The sequence below is a fragment of the Lupinus angustifolius genome, chromosome LG12 (assembly GCF_001865875.1).
Source record: "Lupinus angustifolius cultivar Tanjil chromosome LG12, LupAngTanjil_v1.0, whole genome shotgun sequence".
In the NCBI taxonomy this organism is placed as follows: domain Eukaryota; kingdom Viridiplantae; phylum Streptophyta; class Magnoliopsida; order Fabales; family Fabaceae; genus Lupinus; species Lupinus angustifolius.
The window spans coordinates 12,104,249-12,123,318 of NC_032020.1; the positions used below are offsets into that span (position 1 = coordinate 12,104,249).

A 19,070-nucleotide genomic window follows, 5' to 3' on the forward strand; every position below is an offset into this window, starting at 1 on the left:
ATTTCAACAAAGCCGAGATGGCGAACAAAGAATAAAACCGAGTTCTCTTACTTACAAAAAGAACATAACGAAAATGAGCAAATTAATCTTTCAACAAACTGATACAACTGTCAGGACGATTTGTGGAGAGAAGAAAACTCACAACTAAAATAAACACCAAAAAACGTTTTCAATTTAAGATATCAAAATCTAAGTCATTTAAGACATTAAGACATCTGATTTTTATTGAACGGGACAAGTCAAATTAATTTATGTTGGAAATTGTTTGGTTGCTTTAAAATTCAAATAAATTTTTTAGTATCTATTATTGAAATAATGGAGAGACATGGACTCAAATTCATTCTTTCAAGAAAAAGTTTATTTCATATCTGTTTTCTTCTTATACTTATTAGAGATTATTATGAGGTTTAAATTTAGATATTGCAAAACTTAAGAGGATGTGAGAGAGTAATCTATGTATGTGTTGTAATAATTTTCCCATTAAATTATATTCTGGTTGCTTTAGGCAACAATAATCATGATTAGTTTTTTTTTTTTTTGGATTTCGGATTTTTTTGTTACTCTTGGGGTTGAAAATGTTATATTTTCATATTTTATTTTTCTGTTTCTTGACAACAGAATCCATTCCCTATGAAGAGTGACATTATTTGACCCAATTAGCCAAAAAAATTGGTCCAAACAAAAAACTAACCCTTACAAAATTATATTAATAACTTATCATCATTGACCATCATACTTAACCAACATGTAGATGTGACTCTCAACATTAATAATCAATATTGCAACCTTTCAAAACTTTAAGACAAATTACACCTGCACTTATGATTCACTCTTGAACCTTAACATATGGATATGTAACAAAGTAAGAAAATTAAGAACTCTTTTATGGCTTAAAAGAAACAACACATTCCAAGAACATTAATTGTAACACATCTTATGTCACTATAGCTAGCTTGGTCAACACTCATATCTGAGCTAAGCGGCGGATATTAATAGGATAAGCATCATCTATAGAATCAGAGTTATAAGCTCTTTGAGCAACAACAACATTGCCAGCTTCAGTTGGATGAAATGCATCCCAAAACAAATATTCTCTCCTATTTGAGCATGGAGTTTGCAATGGTAAACATGTAATTTGACCATTGTTCCTTCCAACTCCACAGCACCCAGAATTTGTATTGCTGAAACCTGATAATTAGCATTAAATCAATGAGTATATAATGTATAAACTTTGTCCAAATTTTGGTTGTTATGGACTAGAAAATGTTTTAGATAGAAAACAAAGAATTAATTACCATAGACTGTAGGGTTACTTATAATATCTTGGAAGATACCATAAGAGTTTATGTAGATGAATCTTGCATCAGGCAACTGGTTGTTAAGTTGATCAACAAGAGATTTCAATTTGCTGTTGAATATTTGGTTTGCTACATTGATTGTTTCCACACATGTGCTACCATCTGGGCTGTTTTGGGCTAATTCATTAGGGCTGCAACCTATTTGACCAACCCCAAATAGCACCATTTTCCTTGCCCCATAGTTATACAAAGTCTGAATCACAAACATAAACAGTTAAGCTTTTAATTTCTAAGGCTCATATTATTAGGACATGTGACCAGCTAGCTAAAACTTCAAATTGTTAATCATTTATTGTTTTCCTTCAATCCTAAATTTTAAGTTGGAAATGGTTAGTTAATGCCATGCATATTATGAGATTATAATTAACTAATTGGAGGTGATAAAAAGGGGGAAAAATAAAGAGAAGGAGAGGTAGACACTAACTTGAAGTTGTTCAGTATAATCTTGAAGAAGAACATCAGCATACTCATCTGTTGTGTATTGCCTGCTGCTGGAATAGAATTGAGGCATAAAATAGTTGTTAAGGTAATCATTGCTACCCAATCCAATCGAATAAATACACTTGCTCAAGTAATTTGCAGCTTGGTCCTCAGTTCCCAATATATTTACAAATTGGGACACTGTGTTTTGGTAATTTTGCACCTGCCCTCTAAAAGAAATGCGCCCTCCCTACAAAAACAGGTAAAAAAATTAAACACATAATCAAACTCTTTACAAATTAAGGTAGTGCTTGGCATAATCAGGATGCAACATTTCTTCTCTTTATCTTATATTGATTGGATGAGACATCCATCAACTTGTCTTTCTCTTTGTTAATTTCAGAGATTAAGTAGATAGGAGTACCACTCGTTCTCCTACTATTTTATCTCTTGATTAATAAAGTTTTTATTGCTGATAAAAAAAAAGGTTCTCTTTTGTTTTGAGTAAAATTAAAATGTTCTAGTTTTTAATCCTATATCATGTTCAAACACATAACAGAACCTAAACATAAGGGAGTCATAAGGTGACAGTGAGGGTAAAAGTGAAAGATTGAAGTAAAGGGTTAAGTCTTACCCACAACAAATACTAACGTGTTAACATTTGCTGATAAAAGAAAAACCTAGACATAATATGTTATGTTCGATCTTGTAATAAAGTGTCTAATAAACTTTATAAAAGGAAAAAATATATATATATAATGTACCAGTTGCTGTCCAGTTTCCTCTCTTATTCCAGCAGCAGCAGATGCATAATTAACTCCTCTTAGTATGTCTTCATCACTAGCTGATGCATATGGGGGCATGTAGTCATCAAACCCCAAAAGTTCAGCTGTTCAATTTCAACACAGACAGTTAATTACACAATAAGGGTTAAATTAAGTTTTCATGTACTTAAATTAAAAGCTATGCTTGAATTATTTTTATGTGCCATAATAACTCTCCTATTTTTCTCAACCTCTTGTTTGTTGCTTTTACTAGATCAGTACTTCTATAGTTCTGGTAAAAAAGGACAGGCAGTAAATTTTTCCAGTTCTGGTGCACTTTCCTTTTTTTACGTACATTTCTACCTCTTAGTTAAAGATCTACCAGAATGTCTTAAATTGCACATTGAATGCCGCCAAACTGAGCCATGTGTTGGAATTCAATTACTCTCTGAATTTAGCAGAATAGTTGTGATCCTATAGAAATATGCATGCATATATTTAGATGTTTTTTATTTACTTACCTTACCTATCAGATAAGTTGAAAATGTGCGACCAACAAAAAAAAAGAGTTATGTTAGAACACAGTTTTCAACCTACTCTTCATTATTAGAGGAAGTTGATGTAGGACTTCAACAGTGTGATTTAGCTAATGCCATATAAAATCCATCAGTAACCAAGAGTGTGTTACAAAAAGTGTTCAAAGAATGTTTTGTTAACCTTTCTCAAAAAGTAATATTGTTTTATATGCTAAAGTTATTAGTAAGAGATCTACTTCCGAGTTAAGGGTGCAAAAGTGTATTCTAAAAATTAATAAAGCATTTTGTTATATTGAGAGTGGGATCATGTGATTAATGGAACAAAAGTGTGAATTACTAAATAAAAATTAAAACAATGCATGTTAGTATATTGAAATCACAAAACACATGTAACACACACTTGCAAGGAGTAATTCTATAATCAGTTACCTTCAAGGAACTTATGATCAATTAGCAAAACTCAAAATCCCAATTGTGAGAGTTACAATAGATGAAAAGATCTAAGAGCATATGACTATGTTAATGCCATTAACTCATCACTACGATTCTGACAAAGATGATGATTCCAGGTACATGCATGCATGTGAAACTAGTTTAAAGCAAGGATGTAAGAACATAGAAGTGTGTAGCAAATGTGTTATGTGGTTTTGTTAACATCATAGTTGACTTACATATTCTGCTGAAAAGTGTAATAATGCATGCAATTGATATAATGCTAATTAATAAAGATAGTGACTGAAAGGTAAGTAAGGTCACCAATTGCATCAACAGTAGTTTTTCCATTACAAAACCTTCCACTTGGTCCATTAGGGAAATCAATCCCATAAGGAAGGTAATCAGCTCTAGCCAAAGATTGTAGCTGGTTGTTGTTCCCATTATCAACCAATGAATCACCAAAAATAAAGTAGCAAGGTACTTGTGGTGCAGCGCCAACACTTCCACTCCACAAGACAAGAACCACAAGAACTGCTACAATGCTCATAACCCATTTTCTCATGAGATCCAAAGCTGCTTCCATTGAATCAAGAAAGGAGAATGAAGAGAGTGTTTGAGAGTGAAGTTGAGTAGGTTGGAGAGTGAGTACAAGTATATATATTTTGAAGAAAGAGAAGATGGGCCATGCTGCTTTTATGTTATTTTTTTTTACAGTTGGGAGGGTTTGTTGAGTGCATTAAATTTACGCGGATATCAAATGTGAGAGAGATTGAATTACCCACCACCCTACCACTGTTGTGATCTGATTTTAACAAATGATAAATGATAAATGATCTATATAAATCTTCATATTTATAGTTTATATAAATATTAGACTCTAAATATTATTTATTATCTTTCTTCTAACATTACATGCCTAGAGGAAATAAAAAATGTAGTATATTTAATTTTTCCACTACGCCAGAATTGGTATTTAACAACGCTCATTTAACAGCGCTTATATGTTAAACGTTGTTAAATGTAAGGCGGAAGAGAATTAACAACGCTTATTTAAGCAAACGTTATTAAAGGTGTTATCTTTAACAGCGCGTTTATTGAAGAAAGCGTTGGTAAAGATCATACTTCATATATTTAACAACACTTCTTCAATAAGCGATATTAGATGTGTTATCTTTAACAACATTTATTAAAGAAAACGTTGTTAAAAGTATTATATTTAACAATGCTTATTAAAGTAAATGTTGTTAAAGGTGATACTTCATATATTTAACAGCACTTCTTCGATAAACGAGGTTAAAGGTGTTATCTTTAACAATACTTCTTCAATAAGCATTGTTAAAGCTTCATATATTTAACAACATTTCTTCAATAAGCGCGGTTAAACACTTGTTTTAGTGAGCGGGAATCTTTTCAAATTCAAAAAACAAAACCTCACACAATAATACATATCACTCGATTTATTATTTCTTTTATCTTTCTTCTTCTCCATAAGTTACATTTATTTCTCTTTTGTTTGTAGTTTCTCTCTTTAAGCAAGTTATCAATTTTTGGTTGTTCTCTTCTTCAAGCATAAGGTAAATCATTATCTTATTTTAACTCATTTATTTTTCTCTTCACTAATAGTGTGATCTTTATTTGTTGTGAAGTTATGCAGCTATTGTGAAGTTGTCGATCTTTGGTTTATCTCTTCAACCATAAGGTAAATCGTTATCTTATTTTAGCTCATTTATTTTTCTCTTCACTAATAGTGTGATCTTTATTTGTTGTGAAGTTATACAGCTATGGTGTTCTAGGTTTTTTGCTATGGTGAACATTGGAGGAGAAAGAATAAACAATTTGCGTAAGATCTCATTACTCATATGTTATTTTATGATATTGGAATATGTTAAGGTTGAATGTAGTTAAAGTTGTTGATGATTTAACAAATCTATTGTAAATGTGGTGGAGTTGGACATGATTATCATGTGTTTGATAGAATGTCTAGGAGATATATTGGGTTAAATATCTACTTTCTACAGCGCTACACAAAACACTGTTGAATACAACCTTATGTACTACTGCGATCATATAAAAAGCGCCACAAAAATATTATTAAATAACAATTTTAAGCGATGTTGTTTTGCTATTCTGGCATAGTGGTCATTCAAATTAATTATGTACAACTTTTATATTAAAATTTGAACAAAATTGAGAACCTCGTGCAAATTTTGAGGAGGAATAAAATTGAGGAACTCAAATTTGTTAAAAATAAGTTAAAGACACTAGAGTTTGAATAAAAATTAGAACATGAAATTATATTTCCTTTCTTGTTCATCAATTATAGTTGCTCACTTGGGAACGTAGGGCAAGATTGGTGGTAATAAATTTTTATTTCTTGGACCTCCTATCAAGATGGGGCTTCTTGGGTGAATGAAAGTCACTTGTGCTAAAAGCATGTCCTAAATCTTGTTTCACTTTAATAAAATTTTGATACCTAATAAAAATTAACATTATTAAGGATAGAGCACAATGCGGAAGCACAGGATTGAATCAATTGAGAACAAAAGAGAAGCAAGTAAAGGATAAAGAAAATAACACACAAGATTTAACGTGGAAAAACCCCTCAGTATGAAAAGAAAAAAACCACGGGCGATCAAGAGCAAAATTCCACTATGTAAAAAAGAAGAGTACAAGAAATCCTCTTATAATGATGAGGACAAATGACAATATTTTTTCTCACAAATACTCTCTCAAATGGAACAAGAATTCTCACCAAGAATGCACTCACAATATATGTGTAAATGAAAGAGATGTTGTGTGTTGTGAAGATGATTTTGAAGCTCTCTATATGTGTCCTTTTATAGGCAAGCAAAGTCTTGGTATCTTGGATATGAAGCATTGGATGCTTGGAAACAAAGCCATAAAAGTGACACAAAATGTCTTTAGAGAGAGCCATAAAATAGTCATAAAATTCTTTTAAGGCATAGAAATGAGAGGCATCTAACAAAAATAAATGGTGTATAATACAGTGATAATATAAAATATTGTTACACTATCGCTACATACATTTCTTTCTTTTAATTTTTTACTACTTACAATTTTTTTTAATCATATAATTGTTCCAAGGGTAGTTTTGACATTTAACAAATATTATTATTTATCTCTTCTCATTTTTACTATAGCAAACAAACGAAAGATAGAAGAAAATACAGATTTCTCATCTTTTTCTTTTCTCTTTCTCTTCTATCAAACAATAAGAAAATGAGGAGGAACCCGCTTACTCTAAGAGTAAAACTTACTCCCAATCTTAGCCATCAATTCTAGGGGAATCCAATGGTTTGAATTAGTTATTAGATTTAAACCATTTCAGTTCATAGAATTGATGACTAGGATGCACTATACTTATAGTCTATACTTACAATCATCACTCTAAGAAAATACACTATACTTATAATCTTAAATAAGTTTAATACATAATATCTTTTATGCAATCTATGCAAATTTGTATTGTAGCAATATAGAAACAAAGTTATGAGTTGTAGACATTTACCATATATAGAATATAACATTGACTTTGAGTTGAGTTGAAAAAATACATGTATTCAACAATATAACGTATATAATTTTTTCATTTGATCTATTGCAATGTAAATAAATTCTAATTAGTAAATATTACAATTCAGTTTTGGTAAAAAATCTCAACCTACATTTATTGTTTGGGTCAATTTTCATTAACACAATTCCATATCATTATTAGGAAATTTAATAAACTTAGATTTTTTTAAATTTTAATCAACACGAAAAGAAGAAAGATATTTTGTGAAATTTTATTACAAGCTGACACATGTCTTTCATGGATATATAGATGAACAACCGTAACACAACTTTCCTCTCCCATTCTCACATTTTTCACCATAGTATTGTCTTAAATGTTGAATCCTATAATTTCTTCATTGATGTTCAACCCAAAAAGAAGATTAGAAAAGAGATCAAAGGTGGAGTTGGAAATGGGAAGTGATGAAATACCAGATTTAACCAAAAAAGTACCTGCAAATGTATTAAGTCACATCCTCACTTTTCTTCCACTTGATGAAGCTATAAGAAGTGGTATCCTTTCAAAGAAATGGAAAGATCTTTGGAGAAATACTACACACATAGAACTGAATGAGAAGAAATTGATAAAGCCTTTATCACAACTTTTAATTTCAAGAAAATTTGTACCAACCAAAGATGTTACAAAAGGAGCTAACAGGTATGCTCTTCTTGTGTATAGAATCATGTTTCATCACTATGGTGACTTACCTAGTTTCCGCATTTTGCACTTATGGAAGAGTCTTTTGCTTGGGGAAGTTCAATCTTGGGTTGAGTATGTGCTTAAAACTAGGGAAGGGGTTCAAAAATTGAGCCTTGAGTGTGAGCTTGATAATGGAGAAATGGGAGAGTGGTTCCTATTCAAAGATGACATTCCTAAGCTCAATTTCTCAAAGGGGATATTTCAAAGTCTAGGTTCGCTTGAAATGATTAACTACAATATTAATTGTTCAAATGCATTTGTTGGCTGCAAAAACCTTAAAACCCTAAAGCTGGAGAAGATCAACTTGGCTGACAGGATCATCAACGATATTCTGAATAATTGTGTAGTGTTGTAGAACTTTACTCTGAATGAGTCTACTGGATTTAACAAACTCATTATCATGAAATAAAGTCTTAAAGTTTTGAAGCTCCAAGGTCTGTGTGTGGATAAGCTAAAAGTTTCATGTGAGAATCTTGAAGTTTTGTTGCTTGATTCTTTAACTTATCCTACAAATGCTGCAAGCATCTATACACCAAACCTGAAAACATTCAGTTCTTATTATTACTCATTGTTTGGAAACATGCATGCTATAAATGAAGGGTACTCTATTGTGAAAGGCTGGGAAATTCTCGAACATTCTGCAGTGGTAAGTTTCTTTGAATAGTTTTATTTTCTTAACTACATCAATTACATTATAATATATCTTAATCTTTTACTCTTCTAATATAATGTTTTAGAAACTTGTTTGACCGAACCCTGTATATAGTAGCCATGGTTAATCCCTAAGATTGCTTTTCAACCTCATTTAAACAACCATTTGTTGAAAATGCTAAAATATGGATTGCACTTCTAATTTTATTTGAGTTTCTCCAAATTTAGTTTGACATGACTTTGAATTATCTAAGGGTATGTTTGAGCTAAGTTTTTAGAGGGAAATGGAAGGCTTTAGAATCGTCTCACAAATGTATATTATTATTCTCAAGCCTTCTATTTCTATTCATTTCCTTCCAAAACTTAATTGAAGCAACACATAATAGGAGAAGACCCAATTATATGGATTGAACTTTGTTGACATGATATTTATTGGGCACATTCATGTTATTGTTCTTACTTAAGTAGGTGATATGAAACTCCATATTGTTGTTTGTGACATGCTCCCTCCTTATGGTAAAATTCCCTCTTTTTTCATATTGTCATTCAACTTCTCCAACGGTGGAACCATGAATCATCCTTGACTATCTTGTCTACTTGATCTTTAAATCACTTCTTCTATGTATGATTATATATTTCATTTAGTATATATATTAATTTGCTAACCTTTTCTTATCTATTTCCTAGGTATATTCAAGCAACAACATTTTTAAAAATTTATCAACCTTGTCAATGGATTTGGATTTGAACCACATAAGAGATGCACATGATCTTTATTCTGCATTACAATTATGTACTTCTCTACAAGTTCTTGAAATTTCTCTACCAATATGTAATATTATCCTTGAGTTACAATCCTTATATTAATATTTTGTTGGGGAAATTTCATTATTATCCAAGTATATATGATGCATAATATACTTTTGCTTCACAGGATATTGAGAATCCAATTATTGGTAGCCCTAATGACTATGATTTTCCATATCCTATCTCAATGTTTTGGGAGAAACAAGAATTGTGCTACTGTGTACATGAAAAGCTGAAGTTTGTGTAGATAAAGGCATTCAAAGGAAATGAACTAGAAGTAGAATTTGTGAAGTACCTAATAGCAAAGGCCACAATGATGAAGAAAGTCACCATATTATGCAATACCTTAACGGAAGATGATGAATATTTGTTGTCACTACCCAAAGCTTCTAACAACTTTCCATCAATTTGAAGGTTAATACAAGTAATATTATGAATTGATACTTTTTTTATGAAAGGGATGTTTATCCTTTAACATTCCTTATTAGGCATGTTTCTTACTTTCTTTGTTTGGTTTATTTCAATAATTTTAATCTCCTACTGATAGAGAGAAACTTGATATGAATAACTTCAGGAAGAAATTTATCGCTTCAATTTAAATGTCACTGAAATGTGAACAATATATTTATAATAATTTGGGGTTTCTCTTTAGTGAAATATTATGCAATGTGATTTTAATATTCTACAGGTGAAAATGAGTCAAGTTAAGATCAACTCGATTTGTTTAGGATCGACTTGAGTCGAGTTTTGAGTTATGTTCAATGCTGAATTATGTTTTCAGTTCGACTTTGGCTCAATTAAATTTTACGAACTTTCGAGCGGGTTACTGAGCTCAAATCTATATCGCTCACTAGCATAATATAGAGAAAATACTGGTGGAATATACATGTACATGTTTGATAAAGTTTGTGAAACCCTTATTATACATATGTCACTCATCAATCATCTCCTCTCATATCCTTAACACTTCCTATACCTCTTGAAGCCCTCCTCCAATGCCCCCTGATTGGATCTCTTACCTTCCTTTCCCTTCAATTTATATTATTTAATTTTTAGAACTCTATATTGTCCTTTTCTCTCCAGACTAATCTTAATCCTTACATCGATAACCAAAACTCTATTTTGGATTGTACGTCAAGCTCTATTAATGTATGAATTTGTAGTATACAAAGAGGAAGGAGCATCTATACTCAACCCTAATTTACAGTCATACACATCTCATTTCTCGATCTTGTATTACTAGTGTACCACCACTTAAAACTTGAAGCTTCTAATTCCGTTACCATTTTCCCAACAACTAAGTTCCTTGTGGGCATATAAAATTGGTCAACCTCATAATCACTGTGTCTACTATTTACATTGATTTACATGTGAGAGTGTGTATATTTCATATTTATGTTCATATCCTAGACTGACAAAATAATTTCTTTACATGTATGTTTAACATAAGCATTGTAACCCTTGCTTATTATTTACTAAATTTAAGCGATATTGGAGTGGTCTTTGCTCCTTTAATACTATAACCAACGATACAATGCTTTCCTTTTAAGCAATGACCTAGTATTAATATTATCAAATGACTGATTTATATTATAGATATTTAACAAAGTTCTATATTTTTTTAGACTATGTAACATAATCTCTACATTTTATCGTGACGTTCCAATAATTTTAATAGGTATTACAATTTCATTAAATTAAGACAAGGTTGAGGATAAAATTGGTGATAATTGATCTGAACTCCTCCTTGATTGCCCTCTAATAGTGTTGAATCTATATCCTCTCTATTAATGGATTGGATGGTGACATATAACAATATGAACTTATAATTATTTTTAAACAAAATTATAAATCTTCAAATTCATTATAGCCTTGTATTGGACTCTCTTGTATAGAGGATCTAGACAGCTAAATGCTATGATTTTTTTATGATTTATGAGTGTTTATATAGAGGTAATCATATTGGTTATTATCAGCCACTAACTCAAACCATGTTAGAGATATATACCAATTAAATATTTAAATATATGACCCACCGATTAAAATGGCAAGATGTATGTGAAGAATGTTTACAGATTTTGATAGGAGGTACGATAATAATGCCGACTTTATTGCACTGCACATGATTGGCATGGTTTCATATTAATTGATCGAGCATTGTCAATGAGTAATCAAAAATGTTAAGTAATAAAAAATGTAAAGTCATTCTATATAATTGTATCTTTTTGTTTCTTTATGTTATTTCATTTTGTAAATTATAAGTAGATTTTTGCACAAATGATACAACTTTAAATTAGTTTTCAAGAGTTTGTTTAATCAATAAAGTTGCCAAGAAACCACACCCTTTTCCTGCCCATTACAAATAAAACTAAAAAAGTATCTATCATAAAAAATAATATTAAACTATAAAATGTATATTTTTATTTATAAATTAAAAGGGAATGTTATTATTATAAACTTTGTTCTAAAATTAATGATTTAACATATTGTGAAGTGATAAATTTAGCTTTCCAATATTAAATATATTTGTTTATATTTCTTAAACAATATAGTCATGACATATGCTAATACGATTTTTTAAGTTTATGATATGTTGGTTTTACATGTATATATGCAAAATTACCACACGACATACATACAAAATAAACATGCAGACTATGCATATTAGTAATAATTAGGGAGAAATAAAATTAATTAATGGAATGACAAGAAAATGCATTTTCTTTTGCACATTAGTATTAAGTAATTATACATTCATTATACAAACTATTCTTAATACTTAAGAATCTTAAAAGACATGTATAAAGATATAATGTATTATATGTATGTATGCATGGACGACTGTTTTTGTTATGATGACAAGTGCATTTATGGTTACTGTACCACAAGCATAATTGCATGAACAGTATGAACTGTCACATTTTTAAGCAAAAGATATGAATAATAAATCATAAATTTAGCAAAATATGAAAGACTATAAAGAAGGAAGTGAGTCAGTTTTCTGAGGGCATTCAATACATGGTCTTGAGACTCTGAGTTTTAGATATATATGACTACCTTATGACAATGACGTTCGTAGAGGAATTTGAAATTTTGAATCAACTAATGTCACTATATACAATCATATATAAATGATTAAAAATAAAAGATAGTTATTAATTATATGATAACCATATGTATATATATTTTAATTTTTACTGTTCAAATAAGATATAATGATCAACATTAACTATTCTTATTTTTCACCTTTAATATCGCCACAATAGGATTGAGACAAAAAAAGTTGACTCCTAAGTGACATATGGTTAGTAGATTTGGCTCTCAACCTTAAGTCCATGGTTGGAAGTTGGTACAAAGAGAAGACAGAAAAGTAGCAAAAAAATGTTGGGACAAAAGAAAAACTTAAAATAAAACTTCAAAATTTTAAGCACTTGGATCATTGATTACAGCAACTGCAACCCCTCATTGACTACAACAAATTCAGATCGGTTGGGAAAGTTGCATGGCTAAGTCAATGTCAATCAATTCTGAGAATAAGATATAGCTTTATGTCAAATAATCAATTTTTTATGTCACTGATTAATGAATTAGAATATATATATATACAATTTTTTTATTAGGAAAATTTTTATTTATGCATAAATTTTTTGTTTGTGTATTAATATTATATCTCATTTGACACTCAAAAATTAATCAATCATTTTCTAAATTGAATCTGTATATCAATAAAGTTTATATCATTAAAGTATATGATTACTTTCCCAAAAGTGTCGTCACAGAAATCAAATCATAGATAATAAGATTGAGAATGATGGATAATTGAGTTGGTCAGGGTCAAAGAAATTCCTAAAATAATTGATATTAGAGTCATGAGCAATTGTTTAAATATGCTTTAGGGAGTAGTAGCTTAAAACCTTTTGGTTTTTCTAAAAAATCTAGTTTGACCTTATTACACTAAACTAACCAGATTAACGCACGGTTGTAAAACAAAATTGTATTTAAAGATTAGAGTTGATGATGTGTGTAGCTTAATTAGATTTCTCTAGATGTAAGCTACAAAAAAACTACAAAAAATAAAGAATGGATGAAATATTTAAATTTGCTTAACAAATAAAAATAAAAGTAGGAAGTTAACCAAATAAATCCAATATGTTGAAATGGAAGTTAAAGCTTGTAGTGTCAGCAACATGGGAGGAATCATAGTTCCATACTATGCCGAATTCAGATGAAAATAAAATGAATCCACAGGTGGACAACTTCACCACATCTGGCTTAATTATCATGAGGACAAGTAAGTGCTTTTGAGGTTCCCTTTGCTCTTATGCAGACATGCAATACCAACCATGTCATTATGTTACTTGGTACAACAATTTAATGACTTTGGCTAAGTCATACCTAGTAACATGCTTGGTTTTGAGTATTTCATTAATAATTTATTGTGCATTTAAAGCAAAAAGTCCACACTCCTCACTCTTCACCTAAACATCTAACATACCCATTGATGGATGGTTTTGTTGTTTTGATGTGTGCCTTTGTGGATTGCATTTAGTTAGACCTAAAATAAGCCTTTTAGTATAGTCCACTAGCCAAAAGGGACTAGTGGTGACACACACAAAATAGACCTGATTAACAAATATAACATTTAGAATCATAAGTGATTATAACCAGTAAAGGAGTAAATTATCACCTCCCATTCTTCCACTGTTTCTCTGTTGAATCTTTTCCCTCACTGGTAAAAATGTTCTTCATCTGCTTTATGCTGGTATTTAAAATATAAGGTTAACAATCTCACTCAGATCAATTCATTTTCTGATGAATAAATAAAAACTCAATCAGATCATTTTCATTGGGTTGAACAGGAGCAGCATGAAAGCCTTTATGCAACTATTATATATATAATAATGCCTTTATGCAACTATTATATATATAATAATTGCATGATTAGAGAGTAGGATAAGAACTAACAAGTAATGGAGTTAGTGAATGGTGTAAGGTCTAGCTGAATACTCAAATCTTATATAAGGTCAAAGACTATGGTCTGTTTGCAAGTTGGTTTTAGGATGACGATGAATGAAAATTAAAGTTTAAAAGTCATCACATACACTTGCGAGATAATTCTGAAGTTTTCATTTTTCCCCCTCTAGAACTCAACTCACAAATAGATCCTAAGGCACATTCATAAAATTGATTCTAAGGCACATTGCTAGGAGAGAACACTTACACACCAAAAGGACTTTATATAAAATGCACAAGCAAAACTCATCGAACTTGCGCCTTATAGTCTAATGTGCATCAATCTAAACCAAATTCTAATTTTAATTCATTAATTAAGTATAATAATCTCAATCATTCAAGATAATTTGCCATTGTCTTTAGAAATGTAAAATGCATTCAAAAAATCCTCTATAGGGATTAAGAGAATTCCTTGGAAATTGATCGGTTAGGGGAATTTAAAATAATTTTTATTTTTATCTTTATGTTGTTGTAGTGTGTGGGCTTGTTGGGACATCTACGAGAAAATGAATAACGTAAAAGAGGCCATCAAACGTTGACCCAATATATAAGGATTTGGTTCAGCTAATAAGGTTGTATTTAATCAAATTATGTAGACTATATAAAAATGCGCAAAAGTTATTTAGTTGATACACCTTGACTGAATATTACCTTTTAAATTAAGAGTAAATACTCATTTCAGTCCTTCATATTTTTTCGACATTACTAATTTAGTTCTTCAGGAAAAAAGATCTAAAATGGCTCTAAAAATTTCAAATGTGAATTAAATTAAAAAACACATGTTGATTCTATAAGCTGAATGGCAGTAAAAGTTATTTTGAGGTTATTGAGACCTTAGCGAGGTCTCATTTTGTTGATATAGGCTACAAGTATGCTGGTAAGTAACAATATTTGACATTTTTTATTTATATATATATTTCCTTTTGTAACTATTGATTTTTCTCAAATAAGATATTTATGATGATAGTGTAATACATATAAATATATAATAGGTGGTGTTTGACATGTCAATGAAACATGATGGAACAAGATGTTATGTTTCCTATTCCTGTTTGGGCTCATATACAAATTGTCTGAAGCCCACAGTTGTTGTGGCCTATGATACATGAGGCCGAAGGAAAACAAATTCCAGCATTATAGTTTATAGAAGAAACACATTACCTGTTATCACTTATGATATTAATTTTCAAATGTTTGATGATGTGAACGACACTTATTTAAAGGGATAGTTAGATACTCTGAGAGAAATTAGTTCCTTACCAAAAAATAGTGAATGAATACTCTTAGTTATCCAAAAAAAATACTTATGATATTAATTTATAATATTAAATTTATTAAATTAAACAAATAACAAATAATATTTTTATCAGCTTTGTTTCTTTACCGTTACTCTGCTGCGATCCACAGAGGAGTAGAAACTAGTTAGCCTTATACTTTACACCAAACTCAATATAATAAAAGTATCATTTTTTAATACAACCTAAACGTCACACCTTTTTAAAGCTTAAACAAATTTTCCATAAACTTCAAAGCTCAAAGTCCAAATAGAAAACTGACCCAACAACCAACTGGAACAGAAGAAAAAGAACCCAAACTTTAAAAACTAACAAAATGCCACAAATCAAAGAACTTCTAGTGGAACACCTAACATTTCTGCATTTTCAAGAGCAAAAGATGAGAACTTGCAAGAAGTTTCTTAATTAATGCAATATGGTAGAAAATAGAAATGAAATATGCTGATCATGATAACTAAAGGCATAGCTTAGCATGGTAGTTTTTTAATTCAGTTTTTTTAACAACAAAAAAAACACTGCTTGGGCTTGAAAAGCTTTGATCTTCATGTGCAATGTTGGATATTCATGCACAAGAAGAATGCTTGCATGATAGTGTAAGGAAAGTTATTAGAGAAAGCTGAAAGCTTTAAAGAGAATATGCAGATAGGTTCAAGGGTGGTTCAAAATCAGCAAATCTACCACAGTAATATTTGTAAAACAAAGTAACCAGAAGCACATAATGTATGAAAGTTCAAAGGATTACTATCTATAGCAAATTGATGTACAACAAATTTTTGCTCATACGACATCAATTACTATACAAAAATTCAATATTATAGTACATATATATATAATAAACTATCAGGACCATTCGGCTTCATTCCCTATACCAAACTTCAGGTATATAAATCCATCACTTCAATGACTTCAAGTGATCAGAAATCTTTCATGTGTTGTGCAAGAGGATTGGATCCTTGCAGCAGGCACCATTAGTTTCTCAAAACCTGAAATTCATGAGAACTTGTTAGGAAAAAATTCAAAAGTTGATCACATCAAAATAGTAATGCAAGGGGATAAAAATTCAAGAACAGGTTGCTGCCTTTATAAAAAAATTAGCAGAAGGAAAAGAGGGACACAAAAAGGAGGATAAGAAATCCTTCAAAGCAATGAAAGCAGAGCACATAAATTGAAACAAAAATAAAAAAGTAAAAAATGCAGCAAGGCTAGCCTAAATTTGAAAAATGGCAAAGACCCTTGAAACAACCATTTGCAGAACACTAGAGAGGTCACAAACAGAATCCTGTCCTAAAGTATGTTGAGGAGAAGAGAGAATTTTTTTGGTACTACCAAGGGTATCCCTATCACCTTTTTGGATAAGAAACTAATCTCTTTCGGGTTCGTGGCTAGTATGCTGAGAAGAGAGAATGTAACCATTAAGCATAGAAAATGTTTGCTCACAGAAAAGTAATAGATTTAACAAACAATTTAATCATTTGGTCCTTGTCCCCACTTATATAAACAGACCATGTGAATTATTAAACAGCAGACTGCATAAAATATAAGAAATTGTGACATGTTCACTATAAAATAACATCCAAAATCATAGTACAATATCAAAGCTATTTCATCAAAGTACAGAGCGAACCAAAGCTAAGTATGATATATTACATAACAAAGATGCAAATTGGAGTACAAATGGTATTTGTGGGATTACAATTTTTTATGCAAAAAACACTATGAGCAAGGTACTATTCTATCCGAAGAGCTAAAATTGTTCAGGCATAAAAACTGGAGTATATTTGTAATGACATATGAGAAACCCTTTTATGGGTAATACAAAAATTAGCTGAAGTAAACAATGTTGTTGACAACTTGAAAAAAACTTGGCTCAAAATGCATAACAAAAAACATAATAAAGTAACATCGAAACTATATTTGTAACGATATTTTAAAATCTGAATTGTTAAAAATTGATTTCCCATATGTCGTAATCCTGGGTCGCTCCTGGCCTCTCCAGTAATGGAGAAGATCCAGACTCAAAATATAATACCTTAAATCAGGTCCCATTAGGTTTCTTAGATCAAGTAAGAGCAACCATTAAGACTTGTACAACTTCATGTAAATGACTCACTCTACCTGCAAACATCAATGACTACACAAAAACATCCACAGTAGCATATTGAAAAATTATTGGAAATCCAAATCAGAAATGCTGGTGATAAAACCTATCAAAAAAGAGGCTTTATAGTTTATATTAAAATAAAAAATACATTTTTTAAGCATGAAAAGCAGAAGCATATGAGAGAAAAAATAGCAAGCACCCATAAATGCAATGAAGAATGAAAAAATAAATAAAAAAAGAAAAATGGGTGAGAAGGAAGGAGGGTAAAAAAGGTACCTTTATGGAAGAAAGTATAAGGTGAGTAAGTGGGCATGGAGAATGGCATTGCAAGAAGAGTGAAGAGAGAGAAGAAGAGGAAAATGGAAGGTGAGAGAGAGAAAGAGAGAGTTATATGACAGGGGTGAGTGAAGGTGAAGTGAATAAAGGAGAGAGAGAAGGGGGTGTTTGTTTTTTGATGTTTGTTGTTTTTAGCGTAAATCGAGGTAAGGTGTTTGGTTATAAGCTGTGAAAAGCCCCACCACCACATCAAAGGATGTTCGTACTATACACATTATTTCTTATTGATAAAACAAATAAATCTATATTAATTTTATATTTACTGACCATGAAATGACATACAAAGTTATATATATTTTGAGATAAATAATATGCTTACTATATAAAGAATATATCATCCTAAAAATTCAGTTATAGAGTTGGCAAAATAAGGATTTGTTCATAATTTGTGCTTCTCATATGAGTTTTTTAACCGGTAGGATGGACTATGGATATTATGATCTTAATAATTAAGTATTATGTTTTTTATTTTTTATAAAGATATATAATGTTAAATTATTTGAATTAATACATTATTAAATATAATTGATATAGTTTTATTTTTTTAATTTTGTTTAATTTTTTATTTCTCATTATATAGCGAGTGATATACAAATCCACCCTATACTTATTTAGACGAACATTAGGAAGATACAACCACGACAAACAAGACAGCTCAAATTGCCAATATTACTGCTATTCTTATACCATGTTACATGTAGTCCTTGTTCTGGATTGACAACTTATTATGCTCTATTCTGCTCTGCCACTATTGGTTTTATTAGAACTAGTGTGTCGGCAGTCACTCCGTGTCTGCTGACCTACATTTTTACTTTTTAGTATTGAATATTTAATTTTTATATATTTCATTTTAGAGAACTATATCATTTTTTTCGTACATGATATTATAATTTTTTGATAAAAATATAAAATGAAGTGAGATATTATTAAAAAATGCATTGGTAGTTTAACATATTTAGTAAACGTAACTTTCTCTAACCTTCATTTATATTTTTTATTGTATTAAAAAATATTATAATAATTATCAATTATAAGGGCAAAATAGGTAAGTGAAAAGCATATCATGTATGTAGTTATAATA

At 30.3% G+C, this 19,070-nt stretch overlaps 2 protein-coding genes and 1 long non-coding RNA gene across 3 annotated transcripts; 1 reads left to right on the forward strand and 2 right to left on the reverse strand.

Moving 5' to 3' along the window:
- LOC109361506 (GDSL esterase/lipase At5g45670-like) lies at nt 766–4,148 on the reverse strand. The gene is made up of 5 exons (XM_019606974.1): nt 3,835–4,148; nt 2,543–2,667; nt 1,783–2,028; nt 1,296–1,551; nt 766–1,188 (listed from the first exon to the last, which is right to left on the reverse strand). The coding sequence occupies exons 1-5, from the start codon at nt 4,094–4,096 to the stop codon at nt 965–967; spliced, it is 1,113 nt and encodes a 370-aa protein (XP_019462519.1). The 5' UTR covers nt 4,097–4,148; the 3' UTR covers nt 766–964.
- Nucleotides 7,500–8,141, forward strand: LOC109361891 (F-box protein At1g80960-like). The gene has a single exon (XM_019607420.1). It carries the CDS (start codon nt 7,500–7,502, stop codon nt 8,139–8,141), a length of 642 nt encoding a protein of 213 aa, XP_019462965.1.
- Nucleotides 16,255–18,086, reverse strand: LOC109361784. Its single transcript, XR_002109328.1, has 2 exons — nt 17,930–18,086; nt 16,255–16,535 (listed from the first exon to the last, which is right to left on the reverse strand). It is a non-coding gene; the product is annotated as an uncharacterized LOC109361784 (long non-coding RNA).

Excerpts from the sequence above, each read along its gene's own strand:
- LOC109361506 (XM_019606974.1), bottom strand. The coding sequence starts at position 4,096 with ATGGAAGCAGCTTTGGATCTCATGAGAAAATGGGTTATGAGCATTGTA. Across the intron at positions 2,029-2,542 it reads AGGAAACTGGACAGCAACTG|GGAGGGCGCATTTCTTTTAG; the intron begins GTACATTATATA and ends CTGTTTTTGTAG. Across the intron at positions 1,552-1,782 it reads ATTATACTGAACAACTTCAA|ACTTTGTATAACTATGGGGC; the intron begins GTTAGTGTCTAC and ends TTTGTGATTCAG.
- LOC109361891 (XM_019607420.1), top strand. The coding sequence starts at position 7,500 with ATGGGAAGTGATGAAATACCAGATTTAACCAAAAAAGTACCTGCAAAT.